General features: G+C 45.0%; 1 protein-coding gene across 1 annotated transcript in view; it reads right to left on the bottom strand.

The window, feature by feature from the left end:
• Positions 1–4,301: 4,301 nt before the first annotated feature.
• The window catches only part of T265_07121 (hypothetical protein), a gene marked incomplete at both ends in the record, with an annotated part of 54,521 nt that continues 34,501 nt past the window's right edge, over positions 4,302–24,321 (bottom strand). Inside the window, 5 exons of the mRNA XM_009172564.1 lie at positions 4,302–4,594; positions 7,230–7,442; positions 7,543–7,695; positions 9,535–9,669; positions 16,637–16,801. Of these exons, the coding sequence (XP_009170828.1) occupies positions 4,493–4,594; positions 7,230–7,442; positions 7,543–7,695; positions 9,535–9,669; positions 16,637–16,801 (768 nt within the window). The remainder of the gene's footprint in view (positions 4,595–7,229; positions 7,443–7,542; positions 7,696–9,534; positions 9,670–16,636; positions 16,802–24,321) is intronic.

The raw sequence follows: 24,321 nt of genomic DNA, 5'->3' as shown, positions 1-24,321 counted from the left end.
AGAGTGGTTGAACAAGTGTTGGGTCAGTGGGGAAACCTACGTGTTTGGGTCCAGCCTAGGGTCTAGTGCTTCTGGTTCGGTTCATTTGATGTTCCCTCTTGAACTTCGTTTGAACCCTCTGTCAGTCTGTGTGGGTAAGCTAGTGCTAAGAAAGTTGTGTAAGAGGGATGCTGTGACCTTTGGTCGGTTGGGATTTCCACCCCCACCCCCCGGTTTCTTCTAATGATCCTACGTGGATTGACAACCACACCGGGCCGCCTCATGTTTCAGTCGCTGCGATATTCGAGATATCGCGATACATATATATCTTTGTAATGTACTGCTCATAAGGTTGCTGAACATCACAAACCAGAGATTCAGCTGTGTTCCAGGTGAGTCTCTCGAAAAACCAAATTAGTTTGCAGTTGAGTATATATTCGCTAACCATCAAAATTGTTTTTCCACATTTCCCGGAACAGCCGCATTGAGTCTGAAATTTCATGAAAACGCCTACCCCGTTTAAGTACAAACGCGGCGCCCCCACTGCCTCAGAGATGAGCATCCAAACTGCGTCTGAAACATCTCTCTGACTTGGCATTAAAGTTATTTGGCGAGAGATCGTTCTACCCATATACTTAACCAGTCGGCAGGAAAAGTCAAACTCAGCGTTGAAAGTTTTTTTGACTTGCACAGCTTGAGAGTTTGGCCCCGTGTGAGACCTTCGTAAATGATAGTCTTAAAGATGTCCCAAAATTCTACGGCAAATTTTTCTATGGACATTCGGTGGGTGCAAGACATCGGTAGTCCAACAGAAAGTGAGGTCTTTGTGAACATTCTTCATGCAGGACATCTCCAAAACTGTTAATCCGTTTGGTTGCGAGCAACCGCACCTTCTCTAGACGGTCAGTCTCATCTTTTCTAAGGGAGAACGACGTGCAGTGGCCGTGTCCCTGAACTGATCGTATTTGGGAAGAAAATAGAATACCGATGTTCGGCGACTGGCGTAAGAATCAACTATGAATAGCCCCAAAGTATCTAGAAGGTGATGACAGCTTTTAGTTCATGACCGTACCTGATTTCAAAATGAACCTATGTACATACCTGTGGCCCCGAGAAACAACCGGCCTCTGATGTATCTTGACTGACCATTGGTCGGTTGGTGAATGTAACTCCTACCTAGTCCGCATTGAATGCGTCATAAAGAATGATCTATATTAGCGGCCTGTAAATATCTCACAGGATGTGTCTGTTGAAGCAGCGTTGTTCCTTGGCTTCGGCCACATGTTTCTCTTTAAAATTTTATCAGCAGATCCGTCTTTATATGCAGCATCTTCATTAGAATCGAGCACCGACTATGAACACTGACCAGAACCAACTGTGTAGGCTGAACACGTCAAACCTCACGAAATTCCGTTTTTTGTGCAGTAGAATAGAGCCAAAAAAGTGGAACTACTGGGACACAGAGTCCCGTTTACGACAAGTAGTCCAGGATGGCGATTCACTGCTACAGCATGTGAGCAAAACCTCCACCAAAGGAATGAAGTTAAATTGTTGTAACTCATCGGCAAACTTGATGTTGGAGTGGGAGTTTGCAACCATTTGATATATCTCTAAAGTACTGAGTTGCCACTGTCTCGGCACTCTAGGCATGACCGTTATCCCTAAATTCTTTGCAACCGGTGTCAATGTAGGATTACCAGAATGAGATTCTCACTCGAGCGGGCAAGTTTGAAGCATACATCTCACGTCAGTGATCAGTTAGAAGGGCAGATTCGTCTGAAACTGTCCCACCCAGAACATACATATACCCCCGTTTTTTCAACATAATCATATTTAGTTCCTTTTGCATACACCGGCGGTCAAAGGCGGTCTTTGGTTATTTTGAACTCGTGGATCTTGGATTCATTATTTCCCATGGCGTTCCTCTTTAAGTGAGAGAAACATGTTACTTTCATATGAGAAAAACATCTCTTTATCCCGAAACGTATGTCTTAAGGAAAAGCGCGACCTTTGCCCCAGATTGGCTCACGTTCCCATTATTTGTGGTACTGCTACTCTCCTACGACATTGTTTAAACTTGTAGAACAAAGTGTGAGTCACTGTAGCTCGTCGAATCATTGAAGCAATAAAGCTCATCAATGTGGCATCTCTTGGTCAAAGAAGTAGCTGTGGCATCCAAGATGTTCTCTGATCGTAATCTGATCAGGGAAGAAATCAAAATGGGTGGCTCCTTATAGTTTACACCCTCTGTCTCCAAAGAACACTAGAATAGTATCAATATATTCAACGACCATATTGGCAGTCTTTCCTAACTTAAGACTATGTCTGTTTGATTTTCGTGCATTTTGGCGGCAACTTCCCAACTGAAATTTCGACCTTATCGAAGGCGTTTTAAGTTAAGTCACGTGACCAGTGTGATTTCGCCGAAGTACTTCATATTTGGTGGTGCCAAGCCCTTATTCCTGCTAGCGTTTATTATAGACGTGATCATGAAACGATCCCAGTCAGTCTTGAAACCAGCAGGATAGACAGTTCTTTTAATACATTCGCCTGAAGACTGGTACTTCTTGGGTCTTACGCTGCGGTGACACTGCGTAACCTGAACAGTTCTACTGCACAGTGCATTGCACCTGCAAAAGCGCCACTGCAAGGCTGCTTCAGACAAAAACCCAGACGTATTATTTGCGGAACTACTAATCAGTTTGGTTGATCAGTTCAAGTACTTGGGCAGCTGTATTGACCATACCAAAAGTGGACCCGTCCCTCGAATTGGGAAAATCAAGTTTGCCGCTGACATTGATGACACCGATGTGAAATTAGAAGCAAAACTGCAATGACTTCCATGTATATATACTGTCAGAAATGGGAACTGCGAACAGAAGACAATGGGTGTCTTCCAAGCATAGACTGGATGAAGTTACTCACGGGTGAGATTTCGGCCTACCACATTCCATAGATTGTGCTCACGTGACTGGGTGTTGTGAATGCAGAGCTCTTGTTATCCAATCATGTGATGAGTAGAAATGACCTACGGGAGGAGAAGTCCTGGCTGACCCGTGGAATACATAAAAATTACTCCCGCTGGTAGTACTTGTCTACGTAGATCGGAACTTTGAGCCTAGTGACGCTAACAAACATGGCCCCAGTGGGGCACTGTGCACAGGTTGTTGTCTACAATGCATCGGTCGGTGCCTGTAACCCAAACGTTTTCATAAGTGGATTGACAATGCAATGTTTTAAGGTGTCGCCGAATATGATCCATTATAAAAACACTGTTGGATTCTATAGGGGCTATGGCTAAGGAAGATGACTAGAGAAGTAGGCTATTCAGGCGCTGCCCTTCGTAGAAAAGTTATCTGTAATGCACTACTCATAAGGTTACTGAAAATCCGTCGACAGCCCACGACCTGTTTCGCCCTTTTAGGGGCTCATCAGGTAGGCGCAATCCCGGAGTTTCTGTCAACCTTATGTCCTACTTGAATCCAAATTGCACGAATTTAACGAAACACACTCATTTGTAACTCATGAGTAGTGCATTACAAATATATACATATATCGCGATATCTCGAATATCGTAGCAACTGAAATATGCAGCACATTCAGCTGCCTGAAAACATCACAAACGAGAGATTCAGCTAGGTTCCAGGTAAGTCTCTGGAGAAACCAAATTAGTTTGCAACTAATTGTACTTCGCTAAATTCCCAAGTGTCCTCTTGAACTTTCCTGAACGTTCATTGAATAGCGAACCATAACGAATGAACACTGAAAAGCGGCTCGATAGTTTCCTTAGTAAACCTCATCTTCCATCATATTCAGAGGGAGAGCTTGTGCACCGAACCGCAGACCACTCACGTGCTTCATCAGTAGTATACACCGTTACAACTATAGGTCAGACATCTTGCGACACATGTATACCACTCCAAAGGGTGGACCGCTTTCGTGAGAGAAAAGACGGCTGGAGGACACGCACGCAACCATTATTCAAGCATGATTCCATCGGAAGTCGATAGCCAAACTGGTGCGCGAAGGATCGAAAATTGAGTATGTAAGTTTATGGCTGTTGAGACCACTGAAACCTGAACAAATTTTGGTATATGAGGCAGTTGGAGTGACAGAGACAAGGTAATCGTTCAGCCGATGCCTAGCTGCCATTCCACCTGAAGAAAGAACCTGAAGGGCTAGGATACTTCCGGGTTGCCCAAGCCTAGACAAAAGAAGTCGACATACAGAGGTCGGGTTCTGACTATGGACTATCAGGTCAGTAAATTCGCACTCTAACCACTGAACCATCTTGAAGCAATGGGAATCAACCAAGCTGAATAAAGCCGTTACATTTGAGTCAAATAAAAAAATGTCATAACTAAAATCAAATGTTTAAAGAAATACTGGTAGTATGGAAGAGCCATAAATGAGGTTACAGTTGGTGTTTCCGAGACCCAGAGTGGACCACAGGAACTCAAGGAGGAAGGGGGAACAAAGGACGGCGGTTATTCGATAAAACGAGATAATCTGTTCAGTAAATGTCGGATACTCCACTTGATAGTCGTGGAGCTGATACCAAAGCACGAATACGGTTTAATGCAAGAGCGATGGTTCTTGCAAATCGCTCAGAGGACTGAAACAGAGAGGGAGAGAAACTGATAGGTGCTCAGCGGTGAAGTATAATCACGAATTTTCTGCTCCAAAAACAACAATAGCAATAACAAAAACCACTACTTGATTCAACGGCAAACAGCCTTTGTGTTCTTAGTACCCATCGGTCATTAGTTTCGGGCGAAAATGGCTGGATGTGGTGATCGGTAGACGGGGGCGAGATGGCCCAAGCGGTTAGAGCGAGAATTCATTGACCGAAATGTCGGTGGTTCAAACCCGACCCCTGCCTCTGGACTTCCCCTGTCTAGGCTTGGGCAACCTGGCAGCATCCCAGCCCTCGTGCAACCTTCGGGTGGCATGGCAGTTAGGCATCGAAACCGTCCCAGCCTCGTGCAACCTTCGGGTGGCATGGCAGTTAGCCATCGAAACGGTGCTTCAGCTGAACGATCTTTTTAACGATCGATAAACGGGGTTTGGATAAGGCGGACGGTAATTCGCTGAAAGAATGAATCCAGCACTGGAAGCTAAGTGTCTGCGTCCGGTGCTACACATGTCAGGTCATCGCTCGCCGAGAAGAACGTTCATTTCTATGACTAATTTGGAGGGGCGGAAATCTGGAGATGGGCAGAATTTGACGTCAGGGGGGAATGAAAGAAGTTACAAAAAGTTTGGATGCTGTTGGTACTGTTCGCCTTCCAGTTTGAGGTCCTCACTGTGTTTCGCTGGAGACACTGAGAGACATGGCAACTGACGGACCGAAAATGATATAAAATAGCCCCTATCGTGTCAACTACCTTTGGCGTTGAACTTCTTTCACGGTGATCTTGAAAGCGTGTGGAAGGTCTACATGTCATCATTTTATTGAGTTTTCATTCGAATGTAAAAATACAATTAAGTAGTTCACTGTCAGTGGACATCTTGCAGTGCATTTTAGCCCTCCGAAGTGCACAGTGCCATCATAAAAGTTGGTTGAGCGTAACAGCAAATCTAGTATGAGTCTGGGATGTCCGAAGTAATCAACGGATGCGCGTATCTGAACACATCCATCTCTCATGCAAACACTGACATCAAAGCTTCCTCCAACCTGTGCATCATAGTCAATAAGGTGATAGTGCACTGTCGGGAAAGACAACACCTACAACGCTGCGAAGCGATTGCTACTGCCTTTCGGTGTGTAGATTTCAGAGCACCGTGCATTCCAGAAACACCGAGTTACTGGCGTTGGTTTGCAGGAAGCGGCAATTCGGTGAATGGTCTGGTCAAACGTTACAAGCCACACCCACCTAATCATGTGATTCATACATCCGGTGACCAAGTGCCTAACCACATGCCTTGTTTGGTGGAACGCAGTCTGATCGTAAAGTGATAAGTTGAACAAGACGTTACCGAAAAACAAACAATTATACCACGATAAGCAGCATTTGCGGGTGTGGCGCAGACTATCTGCCGGAATGCCGTTTCACAGACAGACCAATAACGCGATATTACAACACAGTGAATTACCGTATCAACTAAAATGTCTTTCACCTGCTCCACTGATCCGCTGCACATCCAGTGACCTGGATCACTTTGCTTGGCCTATCTTATTTGAACGACGAGACGACGGAATGCTGCGGAAACCACGATCGGCCTCTTAGGATTAGTTTACTCTAGAAATTTGCTTCCACCTTCCTCAGAGTGCATCGTCAAGCGACGTATCGTCACACGTGGTACCGCGGGGACTCCATCTTGGAAGGCTTACCGAACCAACAACACCCAAACTCTTCCTAATCCCAGCAACCTCGTGGTTTGCGCCATTGTGAAGTTGACAATCTTCGTAATCCCAGCAACCTCTGTTTGCTAAGTCATCCATCTCGTGGTTTGCGCCATTGTGAAGTTGACAAGGAGAAAGAAATCTGGCCTCGGTAGACGATACCTGGACATGCGTGGCACATGGCCGATCCAACGCAGACAAGGGTGTTGGATGTTTTCCGTGCCTGAAGCAGGTGAACCAAACACTCGCTTCCTAATTGCCGCGTTACGGATCCGTTGACGCCATCTGAAAGCAATAACGCTTCTGAGGCATCGGTGGTTGAAAACCAGGAGATTCCCTGCTTGAACCGTACGTAGAGTCTATGTCCCGCAACCATACAAGAATACAGCCGTTACGTACGTGCATACTTTGAGACTCAGTGATGCCATAAATGGTGCAAATTAGCAAAAGTGAGATTCATGCGCTAGCTTCATCAGACATACTTCCGAGTCATGTAAAAGTCTCCACAACCTCCAGTGATTCTCCTTGAAATGCAAGGGGTATGTTCAGAGAGTGCACATTCTGAAGCATGACTTTGCAAAGAGCATGCCGAAGTATGGTGTGATAGTGGTCAGTTTATTCAGCAGGCTTTGCACTTCGTCTTCAAAGATGAGAGGGACACCGTCTGTGTACTCCAGATAGGACAGGGTTCTCACCAGCAACGATTTGAACACTGAGGTCTTGAACACCTTCCAGCAATCGTCTTATTATTTCGACGACGACACCACCTTTTGTGGCGAAGTTTGTAGAGAGCTCATCACACACACCTATAAGCCCAGGAGTATGTGAATGAAAAATGTAGGAACGAGGACAGGATAACGACGCCACAAGATTAGCAAACACTCAAGAACAAGTTGTAACTCACAGTGTTCGGACACCCGAAGCTCGAAGAAATGTGTAGACATATGCAGTTATCCGAGGCAAAAATGTACGAAACCCCATAGCCATTCTTATCCACCGGTCCAAACCCTCCACCACAACCGCGATCGACGTCCGGATGGTCGGCGGGAAATGACAATCTGCCCGTCTGGTTGATTGGCGTTTGACTAGTGGACAACCGCCAGGGATCGCTGTGCACCTGATTGAGACAGCATACGACGAAGTTAAAGAGAATGTGGTGAAATCCCCAGATAAAAAGAAAGCGGTAGCTGTCATTCGGAAATGTCATCCGGACTCACCTTCTTCAAAAATTGATCGTCCATATGAAGAAACTTGGAAACAACATATAGGGCAAACAGATGGCGATCAACTCCCTTGCCAGACATGGCATCCCGTACCAATCTCACGTGACGATTAGTAGCGTCACGAAGTAGTTCGATGCAGTGTTCGGCCTGAAACGGATGTAAGAGGAAGTAAAATGCATTCACAATGCCTGAAGGCTACGAGCTAAAATTTCTAACACATGTTTGCTTTTCACACATTCACGAAAAGAAACATTTACATCTCATCGCCCCATAAAGCTCGAAGGTAAATTTGCAAATCATCGTGGCCAGTCATATTTTATCTGGGCCGATAAGAGTTCAATAGTGATACAATAAGTTATCCTAGACAGAGTAATTCCATAATCATTCTGTCCTACTGGGGACCCTCAGTAATGAAGATAGGGCCACTGTGTCCACCAGTAAGTTTACGAAGCTCAAGAGCTATTCATGGCTGTCCATCTTCTTAAGCGGTAGGGCTAAATCCGAGTGATCTCGACAAACACACCAAGAGAAGTGAAATCACTCGTAGGCTGTCAGGAAGTTTTCAGCAACCTTATGAGTAGTGTGTTATGTCCTTATGTTATCTTATCACTTCATAGCGTTGAAAGTGGCTCAAGAAGACTGACCACGAATGTTTGAACGTACAGCACGATAACACTTAGCATTGTGATGATCGATTTTGATCGAATCTGTTCACTTTATTCTTAAGGCACGTAGCATGATGGATCTATACGAACGCAGTATGGTTTGAGGATTCGCTCGCAGCTGTTGTATCTGAATCGTCCACTTGGTAAGAAAAGGGCAACGCTAGTCGATTTAACACCTTTCCGATTCGGATTCAGTCAGTCCGCCAAACGGTATTTTCTTGGCCAATAAGCAGAAACAGCCGTTCATTCTGTGGAATACCGTTTTCTAAACGCGGTCTCGTAAAATCAGTTCACGAAAAATAGTCTGTAAAAGAGGTTGTCTGAGATGGAGGACCGGTATGGGCGTGTCAGTCTGCGTCAATCGAAAAGCTCACTCAAAGAACAACGTGTTTACCACGCACTAAGCAGAGAAATTATTATTACATGGAGATTTCAATGAACCCCAGTTGATTCTCTTGTATGTGATAGCAGTTTGTCCACTGAATACGCTGTTCAAAGCAAGCTAATGGTATGTGTTTGCTTCGCGGATGTGTGGAAGCGGTGTGCAGCCACGAAATTTCCATCCTGGTATTGGTTAAAACATTTGGCTGCAAAAAACTGCCAAAGTGAATACCACGTGAGTTTGAGATGTTTAATCTGATGACTATGCCCCACCACAGGACTAGTTTTAGAGAAAGCATGGAATGGAAAGGTGGCAAATTTTGTTATCTATTTTCCAGCGGATTTGGAAAGGAGGAAATGAATGCACTCCACAGTCACGTGACCGAGGCCCGAGATTCTGGATCAATAACAAAGCTCGGATGTGTCATATGAATACAGGTGTAAATTCTATGGGTGATTCAACCTTTAAGTGAAGCCGAAGTAGGTTGAGAAGCTGAGAAGTACTGTACCGCTGTTTCATCTTCATTGGAAATCCTCGGCAGTGCGCATCAGAGAATCTCGAACCTGCCATCTTCGGGTTGGTAGTTTGAAAGCTCAACCGTGTGGTTTCGAGCGCATGATCAGCGCTGTAGGTAACTCACTCACGAGATTCACACAAGATGGTCATACTTGCTGACTAACTCCTCGAGTGACCAGGTCCCGCGTGGGTCTCAAACATACGGTAAAATTTGTTCTTCCTCCGAACTACTTTTAGATTGTTAGTAGTATGAAGAGATATCGGATCGCTGCCGAGGTGCAGCGGCTGATAAAGGTTAGGGAACTGAGGAGCACATAAACTTATGATGTGACAAAGAATCTGAAAAAGGTGTTGCACTCGAAACGCATTATTAAAAACGAGATGCGGAGGTGCTGTTGCCGGATATAAGTGGCTGAAACTTACTGTAGTGGAGTTGTCCGACATGGCCCGGATAAATTTTACAACTTCCGCCGAGCACGAGCGGACCGTTTCTGTCCGTCCCTCGCGAAATATTCGGGTCATGGATGACTCGTAAACGAGTGCGAAATCTCCAGTGTCCTGTGGTGTCATAGAGCACATGAAACTATGTATGTAGAATGCAAACCACAAAATATTGACAAATTTCTGGTAAATTCTGCGTCGGCAGCAGTATCATCAATGTACTAACGAATATACTTACCATGAACGAAATCTGGATTCCATAAGACATTAGGTCAAACGCATCACACTGCCACCCGCCCTGATGTTGAGCATATAGCGCAGAAAAAATTGAAGAATCACCCATATATACCACCAACACTTTACCTCAAATAGTTAGAATCAATGGATTTTGGATCTGCAGGTGGTAAACGCAGTTTGAAACAGTTTCACTTTTATAGGAGTATGCTTTGTGGCAACTGAAGTCCAAATACAATACAAGGTGGAAAAAGGGTGCGTGAAACAAATAAATGAAGTTAGGGATTCTGTCGACTGATAATGTCGTGTAAAAAGCCTCCGATTAGTGCTTTGCACTTTACCCAATATCTGGACGTCCCTCTAATTCCATGCCACAGTGGCTGTTGTTACACTTTCTTAAACTCTGTGTGTTGATGAACCCATGTGCTCTCAGTTCGGTTGAGACTGTCACTTGGTTATTCAGTGATCAGCTGTTGGTGGAATTCAGGTATTTACCGCTGAGTCATATCGATTCATGTTAACGGACAGTAATAATAGTAATCGCCCTCATGTACAGTTGGATGTATGCACCAATCCAGAGACCATCAAGGAGGCATCACTATCACACAAGGAATTCGGAAAGGGGCACGGGAATAAACAAGAATAAGACTCGAAAATACTAGTGCAGTTGGATGTATGCACCAATGCAGAGACCATCAAGGAGGCATCACTATCGCACAAGGAATTCGGAAAGGGGCACGAGAATAAACAAGAATAAGACTCGAAAATACTGCGGGGCTGACATTGAGCTTTGCAAACATATGGAAGTTCGTGCACTTCTAAACACCATCTTAATGTGGACAGAAAGTGATAGCGAATGAAATCATTCGGTTGGCAGCCGCAAGGATCTCCTTCTGGAAGGCTGAGCTCGTCAACCGCCCCGGTGACATTTCGTGACCGTAAAGAAAGTGGCACTTCCACCACATGAGATGCGCGATCAGCCTCATTCGAGAAGACAACATCTCAGTATCTGTGGGCAGGATGGAGATGCTGCTGTGTCAGCTGGATTGTTCGCTGAATAACCAAACATCCGTTTACGAATCAACTCCGTAAGAGTTCATTATCACCTGTCTAAAGTAGTTACGACTTTGAAACTTCAATAGCGGAAGACCTGGAGACGCATCAGATTTACTAAACCTATAGGGCGCCCCATAGTCATACAACAATGATATACGGCATTTTTAGCGCCACGGATGAGAGCAGTACACCGGTCAACAGTACTGACTGATTCATTCTATAGGTGCTCCTTAAATTATGGGAATCTCGTCCAGTCATTGCACCTTCTTGGATGTACCGTTCATGGTCACACACCGCATGCCAAAAAACGACGTAAAAACAACGTTTTCGTTTTCTGCTCAGAAATCTTGATAATCCAGATGGAAAAAGATAGCCATCAACAACTACTCGAACACGAAGGGTACAAGGATCATCCGGGACATGATCGGCATCGCTGCATCAATGACAAAGTTGAACGGGAGTGGATTAGACATCTGTTTCAGGCGATGCTTTTTGACGAAGGACGTGTGGGCAGCACATTCACATCCAAAAGTATGCGAACATGTAGAAAAAATCATTTTTTACGAAATGCCGATGGGTGTCCTTCACCGCCAGCCGCATGTGACCTTGAGGTCAAAACAACTAACATTGCGGATCTTCTATGTATCTCCAACATGTTCTGCATCTGAGGTAACGAATTTAGTATAGGGTTTCTTCATTCGATTAGAATCACGCTAACAGATTAAGGTTCGTGTGAAACGACGGATTAACAAAGAAGCAGAAACTGAAATGTCTACTTCAATGGGTCAGACTATTGATTCTGTGGTCACTTCATCTATTGTGGGCACGTTTAAGGTTCGATTAAGGTTCGTGAAACGACGGATTAACAAAGAAGCAGAAACTGAAATGTCTACTTCAATGGGTCAGACTATTGATTCTGTGGTCACTTCATCTATTGTGGGCACGTTTTTTCAAGTTTCACGTGACCACTGAACCATTCTGGTTGTCCGAGACGGGCAACTTTTTCGCATAAACTGTGAACCCTGTCAAGAACCGCAGAGCCATGGCCGACGGAGGTCGCGTAGTTGGTGTTCGAAAAGATAGCAACACCTTCCGTTCTGGGGCCGAACGCCATATATTCCACGAGTGACTGCTTCTGGATCATGCGAAGCAGCTCAGTTTGTCCTGAGCGCCCTAAATTGCATGACAATATTTAATTCTTGTATCTTGTGTTTCAGAGACACAAGAGGATATAAAGTTTGTGCAAGCAACTTGTGTTTGCCACCTTGACATAGGATGTTGACGGCTTTTATGTGGAAATGATCTCGTGGATTTATCAAAGTGCTATTTAGTCTGTAGTTGGTAAGGGGCGTGTTGGATGAGTCAAGCATGTCAGACCACTGAAAATCAAACGGTCCAGTAACGTTTGAGATACGACGGAAAGGAACTAGAGAAGAACCTCAGTGGAGGATGACACTTCCCGGTTGCCCAACTACAAAAAGGGGTCAGACATTCACAGGGTCAATTGACGAGTGAGTTATTGTGGCGTTTAACAGACACTACTCAAGGTCATTTATCAAGTTACTTACTGATTATTGTCACCAGGTCCGCCAGCTTATTGTCGGCATGCTCTGATCTACGGCGACTGGCCGCTAGGACAAAATCGAATTGCTCACACAAAGGCCTAATCGTATTAGCTAAATCAGATGAGAGCCTCTCCACACAAAACTTATGATTCTAAAATACCAGCCAACTGCGTAGGTCGGCTGTGATTCACATAGTTTTAGACCACACCTTCAAATTCCTATCATAGGTAACAGCACATGACCTGTGTAGGTCAGCAGACGGACGGTCGCTACTCACGTGCGTATTCTTATAAGATAGTATCACATGTAACGTTTGATGGCTGATTGCTGCTAAATAAACCGAAGACAACTTGGTCACGTGAGTGCAGTTGTATGTGTGGAACGCTGCGCATCCGAGTGGGTGATTATTATACGGTGAGTGAGTGACATGCTCACAGTCAACGAACCTACCCTACACAGCTGTCATCTGTTCGATGCTATTTTTAGCTAAGAGACTTAGTTCCGACCGTTGCTTTTTAGGTATACGTCTTTTCACCACGACTGGGTTGGTAAATTACGGGCACAACATTGATTATGGAGTGTGCGTTTACAACGGACCCAACGGTACAGAATTTCGCCCGGGAGGGGAATTTGATCAGTCGATCAGATAGCATCAGTGAGTTCTTAGGGTGTGGAGTGGAGCAGAGTGGCGCGTCAGTGTTTGTTCCATCGACGCTACCTAAGCAGTCACATTTTCCCTCAAAGAAAAATGTAGATCGGGGCTGTTGATGCGAAGGATAGAAACACGAAAGGTCATCTCCGCAAACTAGCAACCAAAATGTACCAAAAGCACAACACATGACCTACAAATGTGTTCAAGGGGAAAAACACACGGACAGAGTCACTTACATACCTTAATGAATCTCAAAACAGAGTAATAACGTAAAAACTGGTTAACTAGTCGAATAATCCTCCTATGCGGGGTTAAAATTGTCCAAGATATCATGCGTGAAACTGGAAGGAACACGTGTTGAAAACAAAAACCAATTTCTGAGCGACTCCGACGTCTGTCGGCTGATGTTTGCAGACGATAACGTCGCATTTTGAAGCAGAACTACAATGGTTGGCTAAGAGATATGGTTCAGGGGCACCTGTCATTGGTTGAATATGAAATGAACCAAACATCGGTTGAAAAATATCACATCTTCCCACACTACTATCAGTATATAAGTAACCCTGAGGAAGGTGAGTGGAACTTCCATTCGAGAAGCCACCACTCCAGGAGCTAGCCAACACGCGACCACGTGCCGTGGAACCCGGGTTTGAAGGATGTGTAGCTGTATATTCTGTCTTAGACAGGAATAGATCACACAATTTTTAAACAACCCTCGTGTATCGGCCTGCATTTGGGGGCGGGCGTTATATGCAGACGAGAAGTAGGCGTTCTTGATCAATATCACTTGAAGTGTGCGGGAAGAGTTTTTCCGACAAAGTTGATGAAAGACTGGGGTCCATCGGAGAGCAAACACCGTTGGAGTTGAATACAGTATGTCGTTTGAAAAGGTACGATCGAAACTCGCACCGCAAAACGGCTTGTTTACAGCTAACTGAAGACAGGAATTCAAAGTTAGGAAAGCCAGAAGTTCCGCTATTCAAGCAGCTTTCAGGTAAGCATGTACCCTTTCACTTTACATCATGGGAGGACCTGGCACGATGGAGAGGCCTGGAGTGCAGTTGTTCACGCAGTAATGGGAAGACTTGATACAAGATGAGTCGCCATGCTGAGCAAGGCTGCACCGGAGGAACCAAGCTCTTTCCGGACACCGCTTCTTGTTTTTCAGCAGCGTTGAGTTTATCTATTTGCGTCGGTAAGTACACATACAACGTCAAAATTATAAACCACTGTTTTTATGAGGAAACTGAGCAAGAAATGCACCTCTTTCACTCGACAGTGTCTTTGAAGAAGCGATCTTTCGTGAAAATAGGGAAGAGTGTGAACGTTAAAATCACCAACTTTAGACGTTTAGAGAAATGAAAAGGGCCGGGCAATTGGGAATCAGCGGTGTTCTTATTCACAACAAGAGCTGACACCCTAATGTGGTGGAGCGCGCAAGCCTGGATCTTAAGATGCGATCGTGTCGACAAGTCAAGGAAGAGGAACCAAACAAATAGCGGCGGGCCATCAGTCACTCTCGCTAAGTAGTTTCAATTAATACTAGTATTTTTCGCAGCTTCACCGACGCTCACAACAAGCAGAGTCGCAAAAATCAGGCATGATTTTGTCCGTTCTACAGGTTCATACACTCACACACTCATGTTAAAGCTAATTCTTGATCAGAGCGACACACGTAGAAGGCCTAGAGATCCAAGAGCAGCATTCAATTCAGTCGTTTAGGTAACTCTATGTCGAACTTTCCATTTTCAGGTGCTCCGAACATCCGCGCCACATCTCCCACAGTCCAGCGTTTGTCCACGCGTGAGGGTTTTCAGCGGATATCACAAAAGCCGTATTCTTCAGGGTCGTCTCTCCCAGTTTCCCGGTCCTGCTGGCTGAACGAATCCACAATGTGACAGCAAACTGCTTCGAAGAGATAAACCTGACGACCGCCAACACATACAGAACGACAAAAGCCACAGTTCAAATTTCACCTGTGTAGGAACTGCACGCGATTCGGCATAGGCTTTACATTTTCAAAGTGCAAACTGCCCCTGCGAGACTGCTTGAGTTAACTATCAAACGCGGCTGATGCATTGAATCTGGCTTCCAAAAACTCTTATCAACGGAGACGCATCGCCGCGGACATGATTGTTGCTAGATTCACTGGAAGCCACTTTACTGTTCTTCAACTCAGGGTATAACTGGAGGTCAACTCTACATCGAGACGATGCAGGAAGGCAGATGGTCTTTGATCGCCAGTGACTTCGAAGTATTCCACGTGTACCATGGTAACATGAGGTCAGCAATTGTAAGACGGAGAGTGGTTCATAGACTTAACCGCCTGCACACCTGCTTTGGTTGTACCCAATACAGGGCATGAACTGGGAAGAAGGCAAATAAGCGATTGTGAGTCATTGAATCGTCCAAGAGACATTATGCATTTGATGACACTGTTATGTCCAGTCCTCTATAACTCGTCCTGAGTCCGCCATATTTCATGTCCTTTGTTTTTTTATGCACCCACTTTCTCGCACTATTCATCGTTGTACGCTGCACCGATTGTGGTCGATAAGTTCGAGCCAATCTTGACAGGAATCGATTAAGAGCCCACAGCAGCAGAACAGCAAAACAGACTATTCGGTTTCGAATGTTTTTAGCTATGAGGATGCACCCCACCCATGGAAGATGCCTCGGGGAAGCGATGGAACTACCTAATCAAGAGGACCATCTCAGTTAACACTTCGGCTGAATGCAGCTCAGCACTCACTCAGACTGCGCGGCGACAGAAGGGTTGTTTTACAGTTGATTATACTCTCCAAAGAACTGCTCTGAATTCGATGTAAACATGATTTTCATGAAATAGGGGAGGCGAATCGAAAGGGTACGGAAGCATAGGTGCTAGTTCGAATAACAAAGATATGATGAAACAATGTACCAAAGGTCTAAATGCTAGGACAGGTACGGTCCATACAAAGAACTATGTCTTCTTGAACCAGAGAAGATCTCTCAGCAGTTTGTTCAAGTAGAGGAATGATGTCAATGATCTTGTATTACAAATCCTTTTTGCTAGAATACTGGTATAACGGTGATACTACTGATGGAGAAGGCATGCGGGTAGTATGTTTTCTTGTAAATCCGCCTGGCGTCTCTTGAAAAGTGAGATCTCTTGCGGAATTTCTGGCGTAGCATTGTGGCATTTGCTTGGATTTGAGCAACAGTCAGTGAATATCCAGGAAAGTTCAGTAAGACGCGTTTTTGTAAACAAGATGCATATGAGAGTTTTGCTCCCCTGTTCAATAGACTGTAACTGTTCAGTTGGCATTTTCTGACAAATAACTCCGCAGAGAAGGCCTTCTTCCTTTCACTGGTAGTCAGATTAGTTAGGAACCGCGGTGGATTCCCCCATTTGGTGTACGAGTTTGCATTGTTATGAAACAAAAGCCACCGTAGGTTTATTTGGCTTTAGCAAAAACTGGAAGTAAGAAGCAAGTTGAGTGCTTCTGAATGCCACTTGTTTTGTAAAAAGACGAGGGACAAATGAATGTCAACAAACAAGTGAATCGGCGCCGCCCAACATATTAATTATCCTTACCATGAAATACGCGAGTTGTAGGGAGATTTGCATGAATGCGTCTGGAGAGTAACCAGCCTTCTTCATGAAGCCACTTCCGAAATCGCGAAATCGCATCACGTACAGATCTATTGAATCAGCCAGACTGCGCGCAATATTGTATGAGGCTTCGATGGCTTGTACACACTGAAATATTTGAGCAGAACGAGAGGCAGCGGTGTTTAGAGATCAGATCTGTTAGACATGACAAAACGAAAGCTTCTCATGTTAATGATGAAAGCCGAGTGTGAAACACTTAGGTGGTTTCATAGGAAGAACACTAATAGCGAGGCTAATCCACAGCCACCCCGAAGGCGTTTGGACTGATCCCAAGCGAGAAGTGAGAGGGTCATGCACTGGAGTACTGAAAAAACAAACAGACTTTTCCCTGATGGAACATACTACTTATAGGTCTACTGAGAACCGTTCGACAGCCCACCACCCGATCCCACTGTTCTTGGGGCTCGTCAGGTAGCATACTCCCCGAGTAATGTTTTGTTTGATCACCAAATTTAAAGACAATTAAGTTTGTACTACTTGGAAGCTCTGTGAATGTGAGTGCGCTGCGCGAAGGCCTCCTCATGTTTCACTTCGTACGGTATTCGAGTAAAAGGCTGTAGGTGAAACAGTGGATCGCGTTCTAAAGTTTGTCACAGCGTGTACCAACCCATATTCGACCCCATTTACGGGTAATTAATAAAAATGGGGTTCTTCGATGGGCTTAAATAGAATACACTGACGGTCATCGCAGGCGTGCGTAGGGTATTCCGTCAAGAAAACATACTGCAATGCGTGGAATCTCACAACATATTAAGTTAAAGACTGGGATTCGGGTGGGTCACCGGTTAACACGAACTTAATTTGCGAGTGAGTGTAAATCTTGAGTAGCGCGCAATTTGGATTCAATTAAAAACATCGGGCGGCGGGGAGTTCGCCTATCTGTTGACCTCCAAGAAGGGTCATGGGCAACTGAAGAGTTGTCAGAAACTTCTTAATCAAGAAGATATATACAGCGATATTCAAATATGGTACCAACTGAAACATAAAACGACTTTTGGGCAAAATATTTGGTGGAAGAACATCGTATTTGTGCCTCCTTTAACACCAAAATAATTTGCAAATGAATATATTTCGCCAAGCAAACGCACTTAATGGTACCACGAATGCAAGCTGTGTTCAGGAGGTCTTCCATTCGCTCCTAGTCTGATCTTCTACTACCACACAGTAAGGCTGGCTGAACGTTTGAAATTTCATACTCTATCCTTGTGCCCGTCCCAGCCAACATTTTGCAACTACCTATAGCTACAAATTCATTTATCACAAGACTACAAGCCTGTCAACCAAACAACTATGGCATTTTCATTTGGTTGGTCGCTTCTTCCAGCGGGAGAAAATATTTATTACAACACGACGACAGCCGCTCAGCCTGGGATTCTCGCGCTTGAACCTGGACTGACTGATCCACCAATTGCTGCCTGTTTCGCAGCTCGAACAACCGGTTTCGGGTTAAAGAGGACCGGCTTCGATTTGGTGAAATAAGATTGTTCGTCAGCAAATCGCCTAACACTAATCTTGTAAGCAGTGTCATCAGTATGACACTGAAATCAGTTCAATTGGTTTGCGATGATTATTGACGTGATAATCTACTCTCATCTGGTTATGTGGCCTTAATCTGGGGCAGATGCTGCCCGGAGGCCAGCTACTCGAACTTCACGTCAGTTGGACGGATGTCACGTGCACGGACCTAACGAAGGCATGCCCTAATTGGTCAGAATGTCAGCCAATCCGGATTGAGCATCCATAGCTCGGAACTTCTCGCCCCCTCCAGCACGAACAAGTGGAGCATTCTGTGATGACCCTATTATACAGTTGTGATAATCTTTTTTGGTCCCTACAAAGGGCTGTCTGAAGCTACCGTGCCATTTGATATACCATAGTGAGTGGAAAAGGGAGCTAAGGACCAATACAGAGTTAAACGACCATTTAGAATACGCAACAAACGCCAATCATCAGTTCACCATTCATATAGTCTATAGAACTCAACTGTTTAGATGTTCGAACACGGCTGGGCAATCCTGGCTTATCCTTCTACCAGGATGGTACGTTGAGGACCCTTCCTTTATTCGTCTAGCTGTTCTATGGACTCGGGTCTGCACCGGTGTCTCGAGCAATCCAGAATGTGAAGGGGTTTGCTGATACATTCGCTTTGACGGGGGTCAGCTGGGCAATTCAGCTGTTACAATAAGAGCAATACTAACAGCTCCATGCTTGTGGAGGTGCCCCGTTCACCTACATACTTTTCTTTCCAGCAAGGACGCACTTTCGAATACGATGTTCATGATGATTGCAGTGCTTGGCTGTTATTCCATCCACGATACAACCACCACCCTAATACGATAGAATCACTAGTTCTAGAGAAACCCCCCAAGCACCGGAAGCTAATTCCTCGCACATCGAATCTATCGTCCTTCAATCCAACCAACGCCTTCAAGTGAGAATATTCCAGGAATTGCTGAAAAATACGGTTTCTTTGAAAATATTGGTCTGCCTTCGGCACCTTGTAGAAAGGTCGGAGCTTTGCCTTCTTAAGTTCACACCAAAACGTCAAGTACTCCAAATTCTGGAACGGTGACTGTTGATCGCGTACCCAAGGGGGGTACTGTCCAATAAAATCAGCGTATTCGATTGCAAGAATGTAATGCAGTTCTGTTTTTCAGTTGATTGGATTCGCCCTCTGGAGCACAGACGTCCAAAGAAAGTCTCATACACCGCGAAAAAACGAATGTGAAGAATGTAATTCTGTTTTTCAGTTGATTGGATTCGCCCTCTGGAGCACAGACGTCCAAAGAAAGTCTCATACACCGCGAAAAAACGAATCGAATGACACGAACCAACATTTGAGAATAGTTTAGTCCACCGAACCTGTAAACTACAAGTTATTAAACGTTTTGATCGATGCCACAGCCGTTTGTTTATCATTCACTAGCGTCATCCGCCTTTTTCACAGGAAAAAGTCGAATCATTCCGCGCTGTTTGTAAATACCATTCTGTCATGCCAACTACGTCCAGATGGCAGTACTCGACACCGAATCCTAATTTGGCCTGTTCCGCAGGCGAACTACTGTGTTTTTTCCGGAACATACCATCTTATAGGGGTATTTTTTGTCATCGTGCACTTAACGTAGACACCTACATAATGTGATACATTTCTTTAGTTGGGCAGTATTGGGTCACAAACGGGACCGCAAAGTGAGCGTAAATCTGCATCAGTAAGCTGCTAATGGGTCAGTACAACTCGTGCGCTGTTCGGTTTAACAGTCACACACCGTAACCGGGGTCAACACGATACAAAATCAAAGCGTTAAAATGAGGTAACATCTGTGTTCAAAAGCCAAGCCTCGCTGGATACACGTCATACACAGGAGATCGCCTTCAACACTAACTTTGTCAAATCTACCTACTGTTTTGCATATTTTTCTGGATCAACGACTTGTTGAACGGTTTCAGTTGACCGAAGTCAACTATGGATTCCGCGTTTCAGAATATGCTCGATTGGCGAGACGGAAGATGAATTGAGAAGCCAATTTGTTATCCGAACGGAGGAATGATTGAGTGCCTGGTGTTTGACTAAAGCCTGTCACCGTGTGCGTTCACAAAGCCACCTATCTAAGACCGAAACTCCTGACCTACCAAATGCTCAACATCAAGGCGATGGAGATCTCAAACTTACCCAAAGCCAGCAATGCAAGGATAGACAGATAGATAAGTCCAAGCAGTCGTAGTCCAAGGGTCAGCGTTCTGGTAAGGTCACAGAAAAAATAAAACCAACTACCAAGCACTGCGGCGCAGTTAGTTTTTCAGTTAGATACCAAGTGAAGAATAGCCGTGTCTGTTGGAAAATAGCTGGAAAATTTCGCGATGGGCGAAATGGAACGGAGGAAATAATTCTGTGTTTAATCGGCGATTCAGAAGGTCCCTTCGGTGGGTGCAGAGTAGCTGGGAGTGCGACTGAGCACGTAGCAATCGGTCCTAGTTACGGGGATTGAGGACACTGAAATAACTGGACAATATCGCCAGTGTGAAGACGGACGAGGGTACCGACACAGTCGTGGTGAGTAAAGGCGACCGTTTTCATTGGTGAGGTAGTACCTAACCGATGGAACTTGAGGGCAAATTAACAGAGGTATTAGCAAGTCGATAACAAACGAGAGAAAGGTCGGAGTTCGTAGGTATTCGAGATCCCTTTGAGATCGCACTTTGTGCGAGATAGATGCTGTCAGAACTCAGCAACGACGTTACAGGCTGCCAAAAATCCATAGTGAAGGTGTCCTAACAAGATCAGTCGTGGACGATGGAGTTTCTCCACTATATGAGCTAGCTAACCAGATTTTCTATAGAGGAGAATGTCTGTAGCTCAGGTAGCGTAGATGGTCGTTGGCTTGTTCGCTGAGCTGGGCAAACGTTTCATCACTAATCGAGGTGACATCATCAGTGCGTAGTTGTGCATAGTGCACCAACGACCATCTAGCTAACCAGATCGCTAACCAGAAAATCAGCAACCTACATCAGGAACTCACACAAAGCGATCATACAGTACCTTCTTGAGATTTGACGTACACAAACCGCTCCATGGCAAATTCTTTGGAAGTCATTAAGAGGCTGTTATGGCAGATACAACGCTTCGAGAACGGACACAGCTTTCAGCAAACACGACAGTTTGTAGCTTAAAGTATGTTCGAATTTCGATCGTTTCGTTTCAACAGCAAGTTCTCGCAATGGGATCTTCATTGTTGATAACATGAGAAGATTGAAAAATTTTAATGAAGATCTCGTAAGATCTGTAGGCAAGTTAGTCTAGATCAAAAAGCTGAGAAGCACTGTCTCATCGCTGTCTTGTCGTTCTTGTGAATCATCAGCCGTGCGCAGCTCAGGAAACCCCCGAGTCTCGAATCTGCGACCTCGCAACTAGTAGTGTGAACGATTCACCGTCCGGACACGATAGGCCGCTTATCACAGGGTTCAGATTGCACCTTGAAGGTATAGGGCGCCACCCACTCTTCAAAAACGCCGGGATCCACTTTGCGCAATCAACCAACGTCATCTCGGACGAACGTTTCACTCATTGGTTGAATTCTAGTCTTATTCTGTAGAGTGTTAATTTGGTGAGGAGGTTTTGGGGTTTTCTTCTAGGCGAATCCATCCTGTAAATGAAGCAAACTGATGCTGACAGAATAGATTGGATTGCAGAACGAAATCTGGCCTGCGAATCTGATTGGTTCTCCGTCTGCCTTAAAATCTGGTCAACTAACTTGGTGACCTGCTCACTTGGCGTGATGAAGCTTTCGCGTCAAACGAGAGACGTAGTCCAGTTAAAAACTGCCGATTGTTTACTAAGCCCTTCTGAAATGAAATCTCCGTCGGTTTTAGACAAGGACCTCGAAAAGAAGGCGTTGACCAGATAAGTCTGTCCAGTGGTTTTTTTGGCGTTATGGATATAGCACGATGTGGTGTGAGAAAACCTTACAAGTTTGATGATGTACGCGAGTATCCCAATGGGTTGGAGCCCCACATAAAGTTTTGCACGCGAAGAGAGTCCGCTGCAGTCACACTTCGCTGACTGTCTTGTTTGACACATGAGAGTGATGTGAATTTAAAAGCAACCGTTCACGAGAGACCAATGGGTGTAATTCTTCAAATGCTCGTCAGTCTATCTTGAAGCCGATATGTAGTCAAACCAGAGCGACGTGGACGGAAAAACGAGACAAAACAGTAATTCGAACTGTGATCAAAAACAGATCTCAAAGAAATGACGGTAAGTTGGACCAAGTGACACTTGGGAAAGGTGTTAGTTCCGCTATCAGGGCCCAGCGGAGAGAGGGTACTGGCATGACTGTCAAAGCCATTCGAAACATGCTAAATACATTCCGCATTCGAAGGTAGTTCCAGAAGAGAAAACGTTGTGCCACTACCAATGCAGCTGGAGATCACGACCCGTCTATGAAAGGACTACAGACTGCGAAACTGCGTGAGAAAGAATGCCAGAGAATTTAACGCCATAACTGGTGAGCACAACAAACCTTAAAGAAATGCACACGAATATTCAAAGCTGGATAGACTCGGCAATGGCGGTACATTTAATGTCCGAGGCGATGAAAATCAATGAGAAGTTCAGGGTGATCGGAATAAGGGGGCTGCTTAGCGTGTCGAAACCAGCCTTAGGTCGACCGAGTTAACACGTGGCGGTCAATCAAGATCAATCATTAACAGAAGTGGTTTCGACGTAACCAACCAAACAGAAGTTCTCAAAAAAACCGTTCCGATAACGTAGTTATTGCAGTACAAAACCACCCAAAAAGTAGAAACGACAAAGAACAGGTAACTTTATCTCAAATACGACAAATCCGAAGGGATAGATCCCAGAACCTCAAGTTTAAATTCGAGTAGGATACTACCCCTAGCCCGAGAGTGTAACGCACGTTTGCCAATAACAATAAATGAAACGAACAGCTTTTAGCCGACACCTAATGCTAACTAATTCTGCAGTCGCTGAGAATTCTTCGTTCTCAGCCTGCCCTAAAACTGATTTGTCTGATCTGAGGAAGTTTGGCATCCAGAGCGAAATTTTTTCGATGGAATATACCACGAATGAAGTGTTGAAAACCCTTGGACAGCCCGTGACCACTTTCGCTTTCTTGGGGCTCATCAAGTAAGCGCAGTGCCTGAGTGTCTGTCCAAGTCAGACAGATTTCGACAAATACTCTGATTCGCATATGAAGTCAGTTTTGACAGGAGACTCAACTGAATCCAGCCGAATCTCTTGTTTACGATGCTTCGCTTAAACTAAATATGCTGAATCAGGTCACCTCATATTTCAGTTGACACGATATTCCAGATATAGTATACATTTTCTCGACGGAGAAGACTACTCATGAGACTGCTGAAAACACATCGACAGGCCACATTCAGTTAAAGAACATCGTAAACACGAGACTCGTCTAAGATCCACTTGAGCCTCTTGTCAAGACCAAAGTGGTGTGCAAATAAGTGTAGGTTCAAGAAGGTTGACATGGATGAGGCACAAAAAATGTGGAATTGAGCGCGGGCTATCGAAGAGTTTTCAGCGATTTTATGAGTAGTAATCTCCGTGAATAAGCTTTAAGAGGAACAATAAAACGAAGCTCTGAATCTCAAGGGACGTGTGCACAGCGTGGCCACAGTGCGGATTGTATGGCCATAAGAGTTGGTCTGTTCGGGCACTGAGATATCTTCAGGGCTTCGATAGCCGTTGTGTGGTGTCGGCAAATTTGTAACCAGGTGATTAGAAAGCAAGGTCACGGTTGTGCAACGGGGACTTCAATCGAAGACCGTGTCCAGCACCATAGGCTGCACTGGTTAGACCATGTATTATGCATTCCAAACCATCGTTTGCTATCCCCAATTCAGAGTGGCGGAAGCAGAGAGGCGGTCAGTCCCTGACCTGGCAAAGGGGTATGACAGAGATTACGAAAAGTTTGAGTGATGTCGGTGCAACTCGCTTTCCAGGATGAGGACCGCGTGATCCCCACTGCACCTGGTTGGGGCCGCTGAAAGATATGCCAAAGGCGGTCTTGTCAGTTTCCATCCAGATTGTCTGAATGAGTGTCTGGAGATGGAGACACCTCTGAATG

This window comes from Opisthorchis viverrini (assembly GCF_000715545.1).
Source record: "Opisthorchis viverrini unplaced genomic scaffold opera_v5_161, whole genome shotgun sequence".
Lineage (NCBI taxonomy): Eukaryota > Metazoa > Platyhelminthes > Trematoda > Opisthorchiida > Opisthorchiidae > Opisthorchis > Opisthorchis viverrini.
This window is presented reverse-complemented; position numbering and strand designations above follow the sequence as displayed.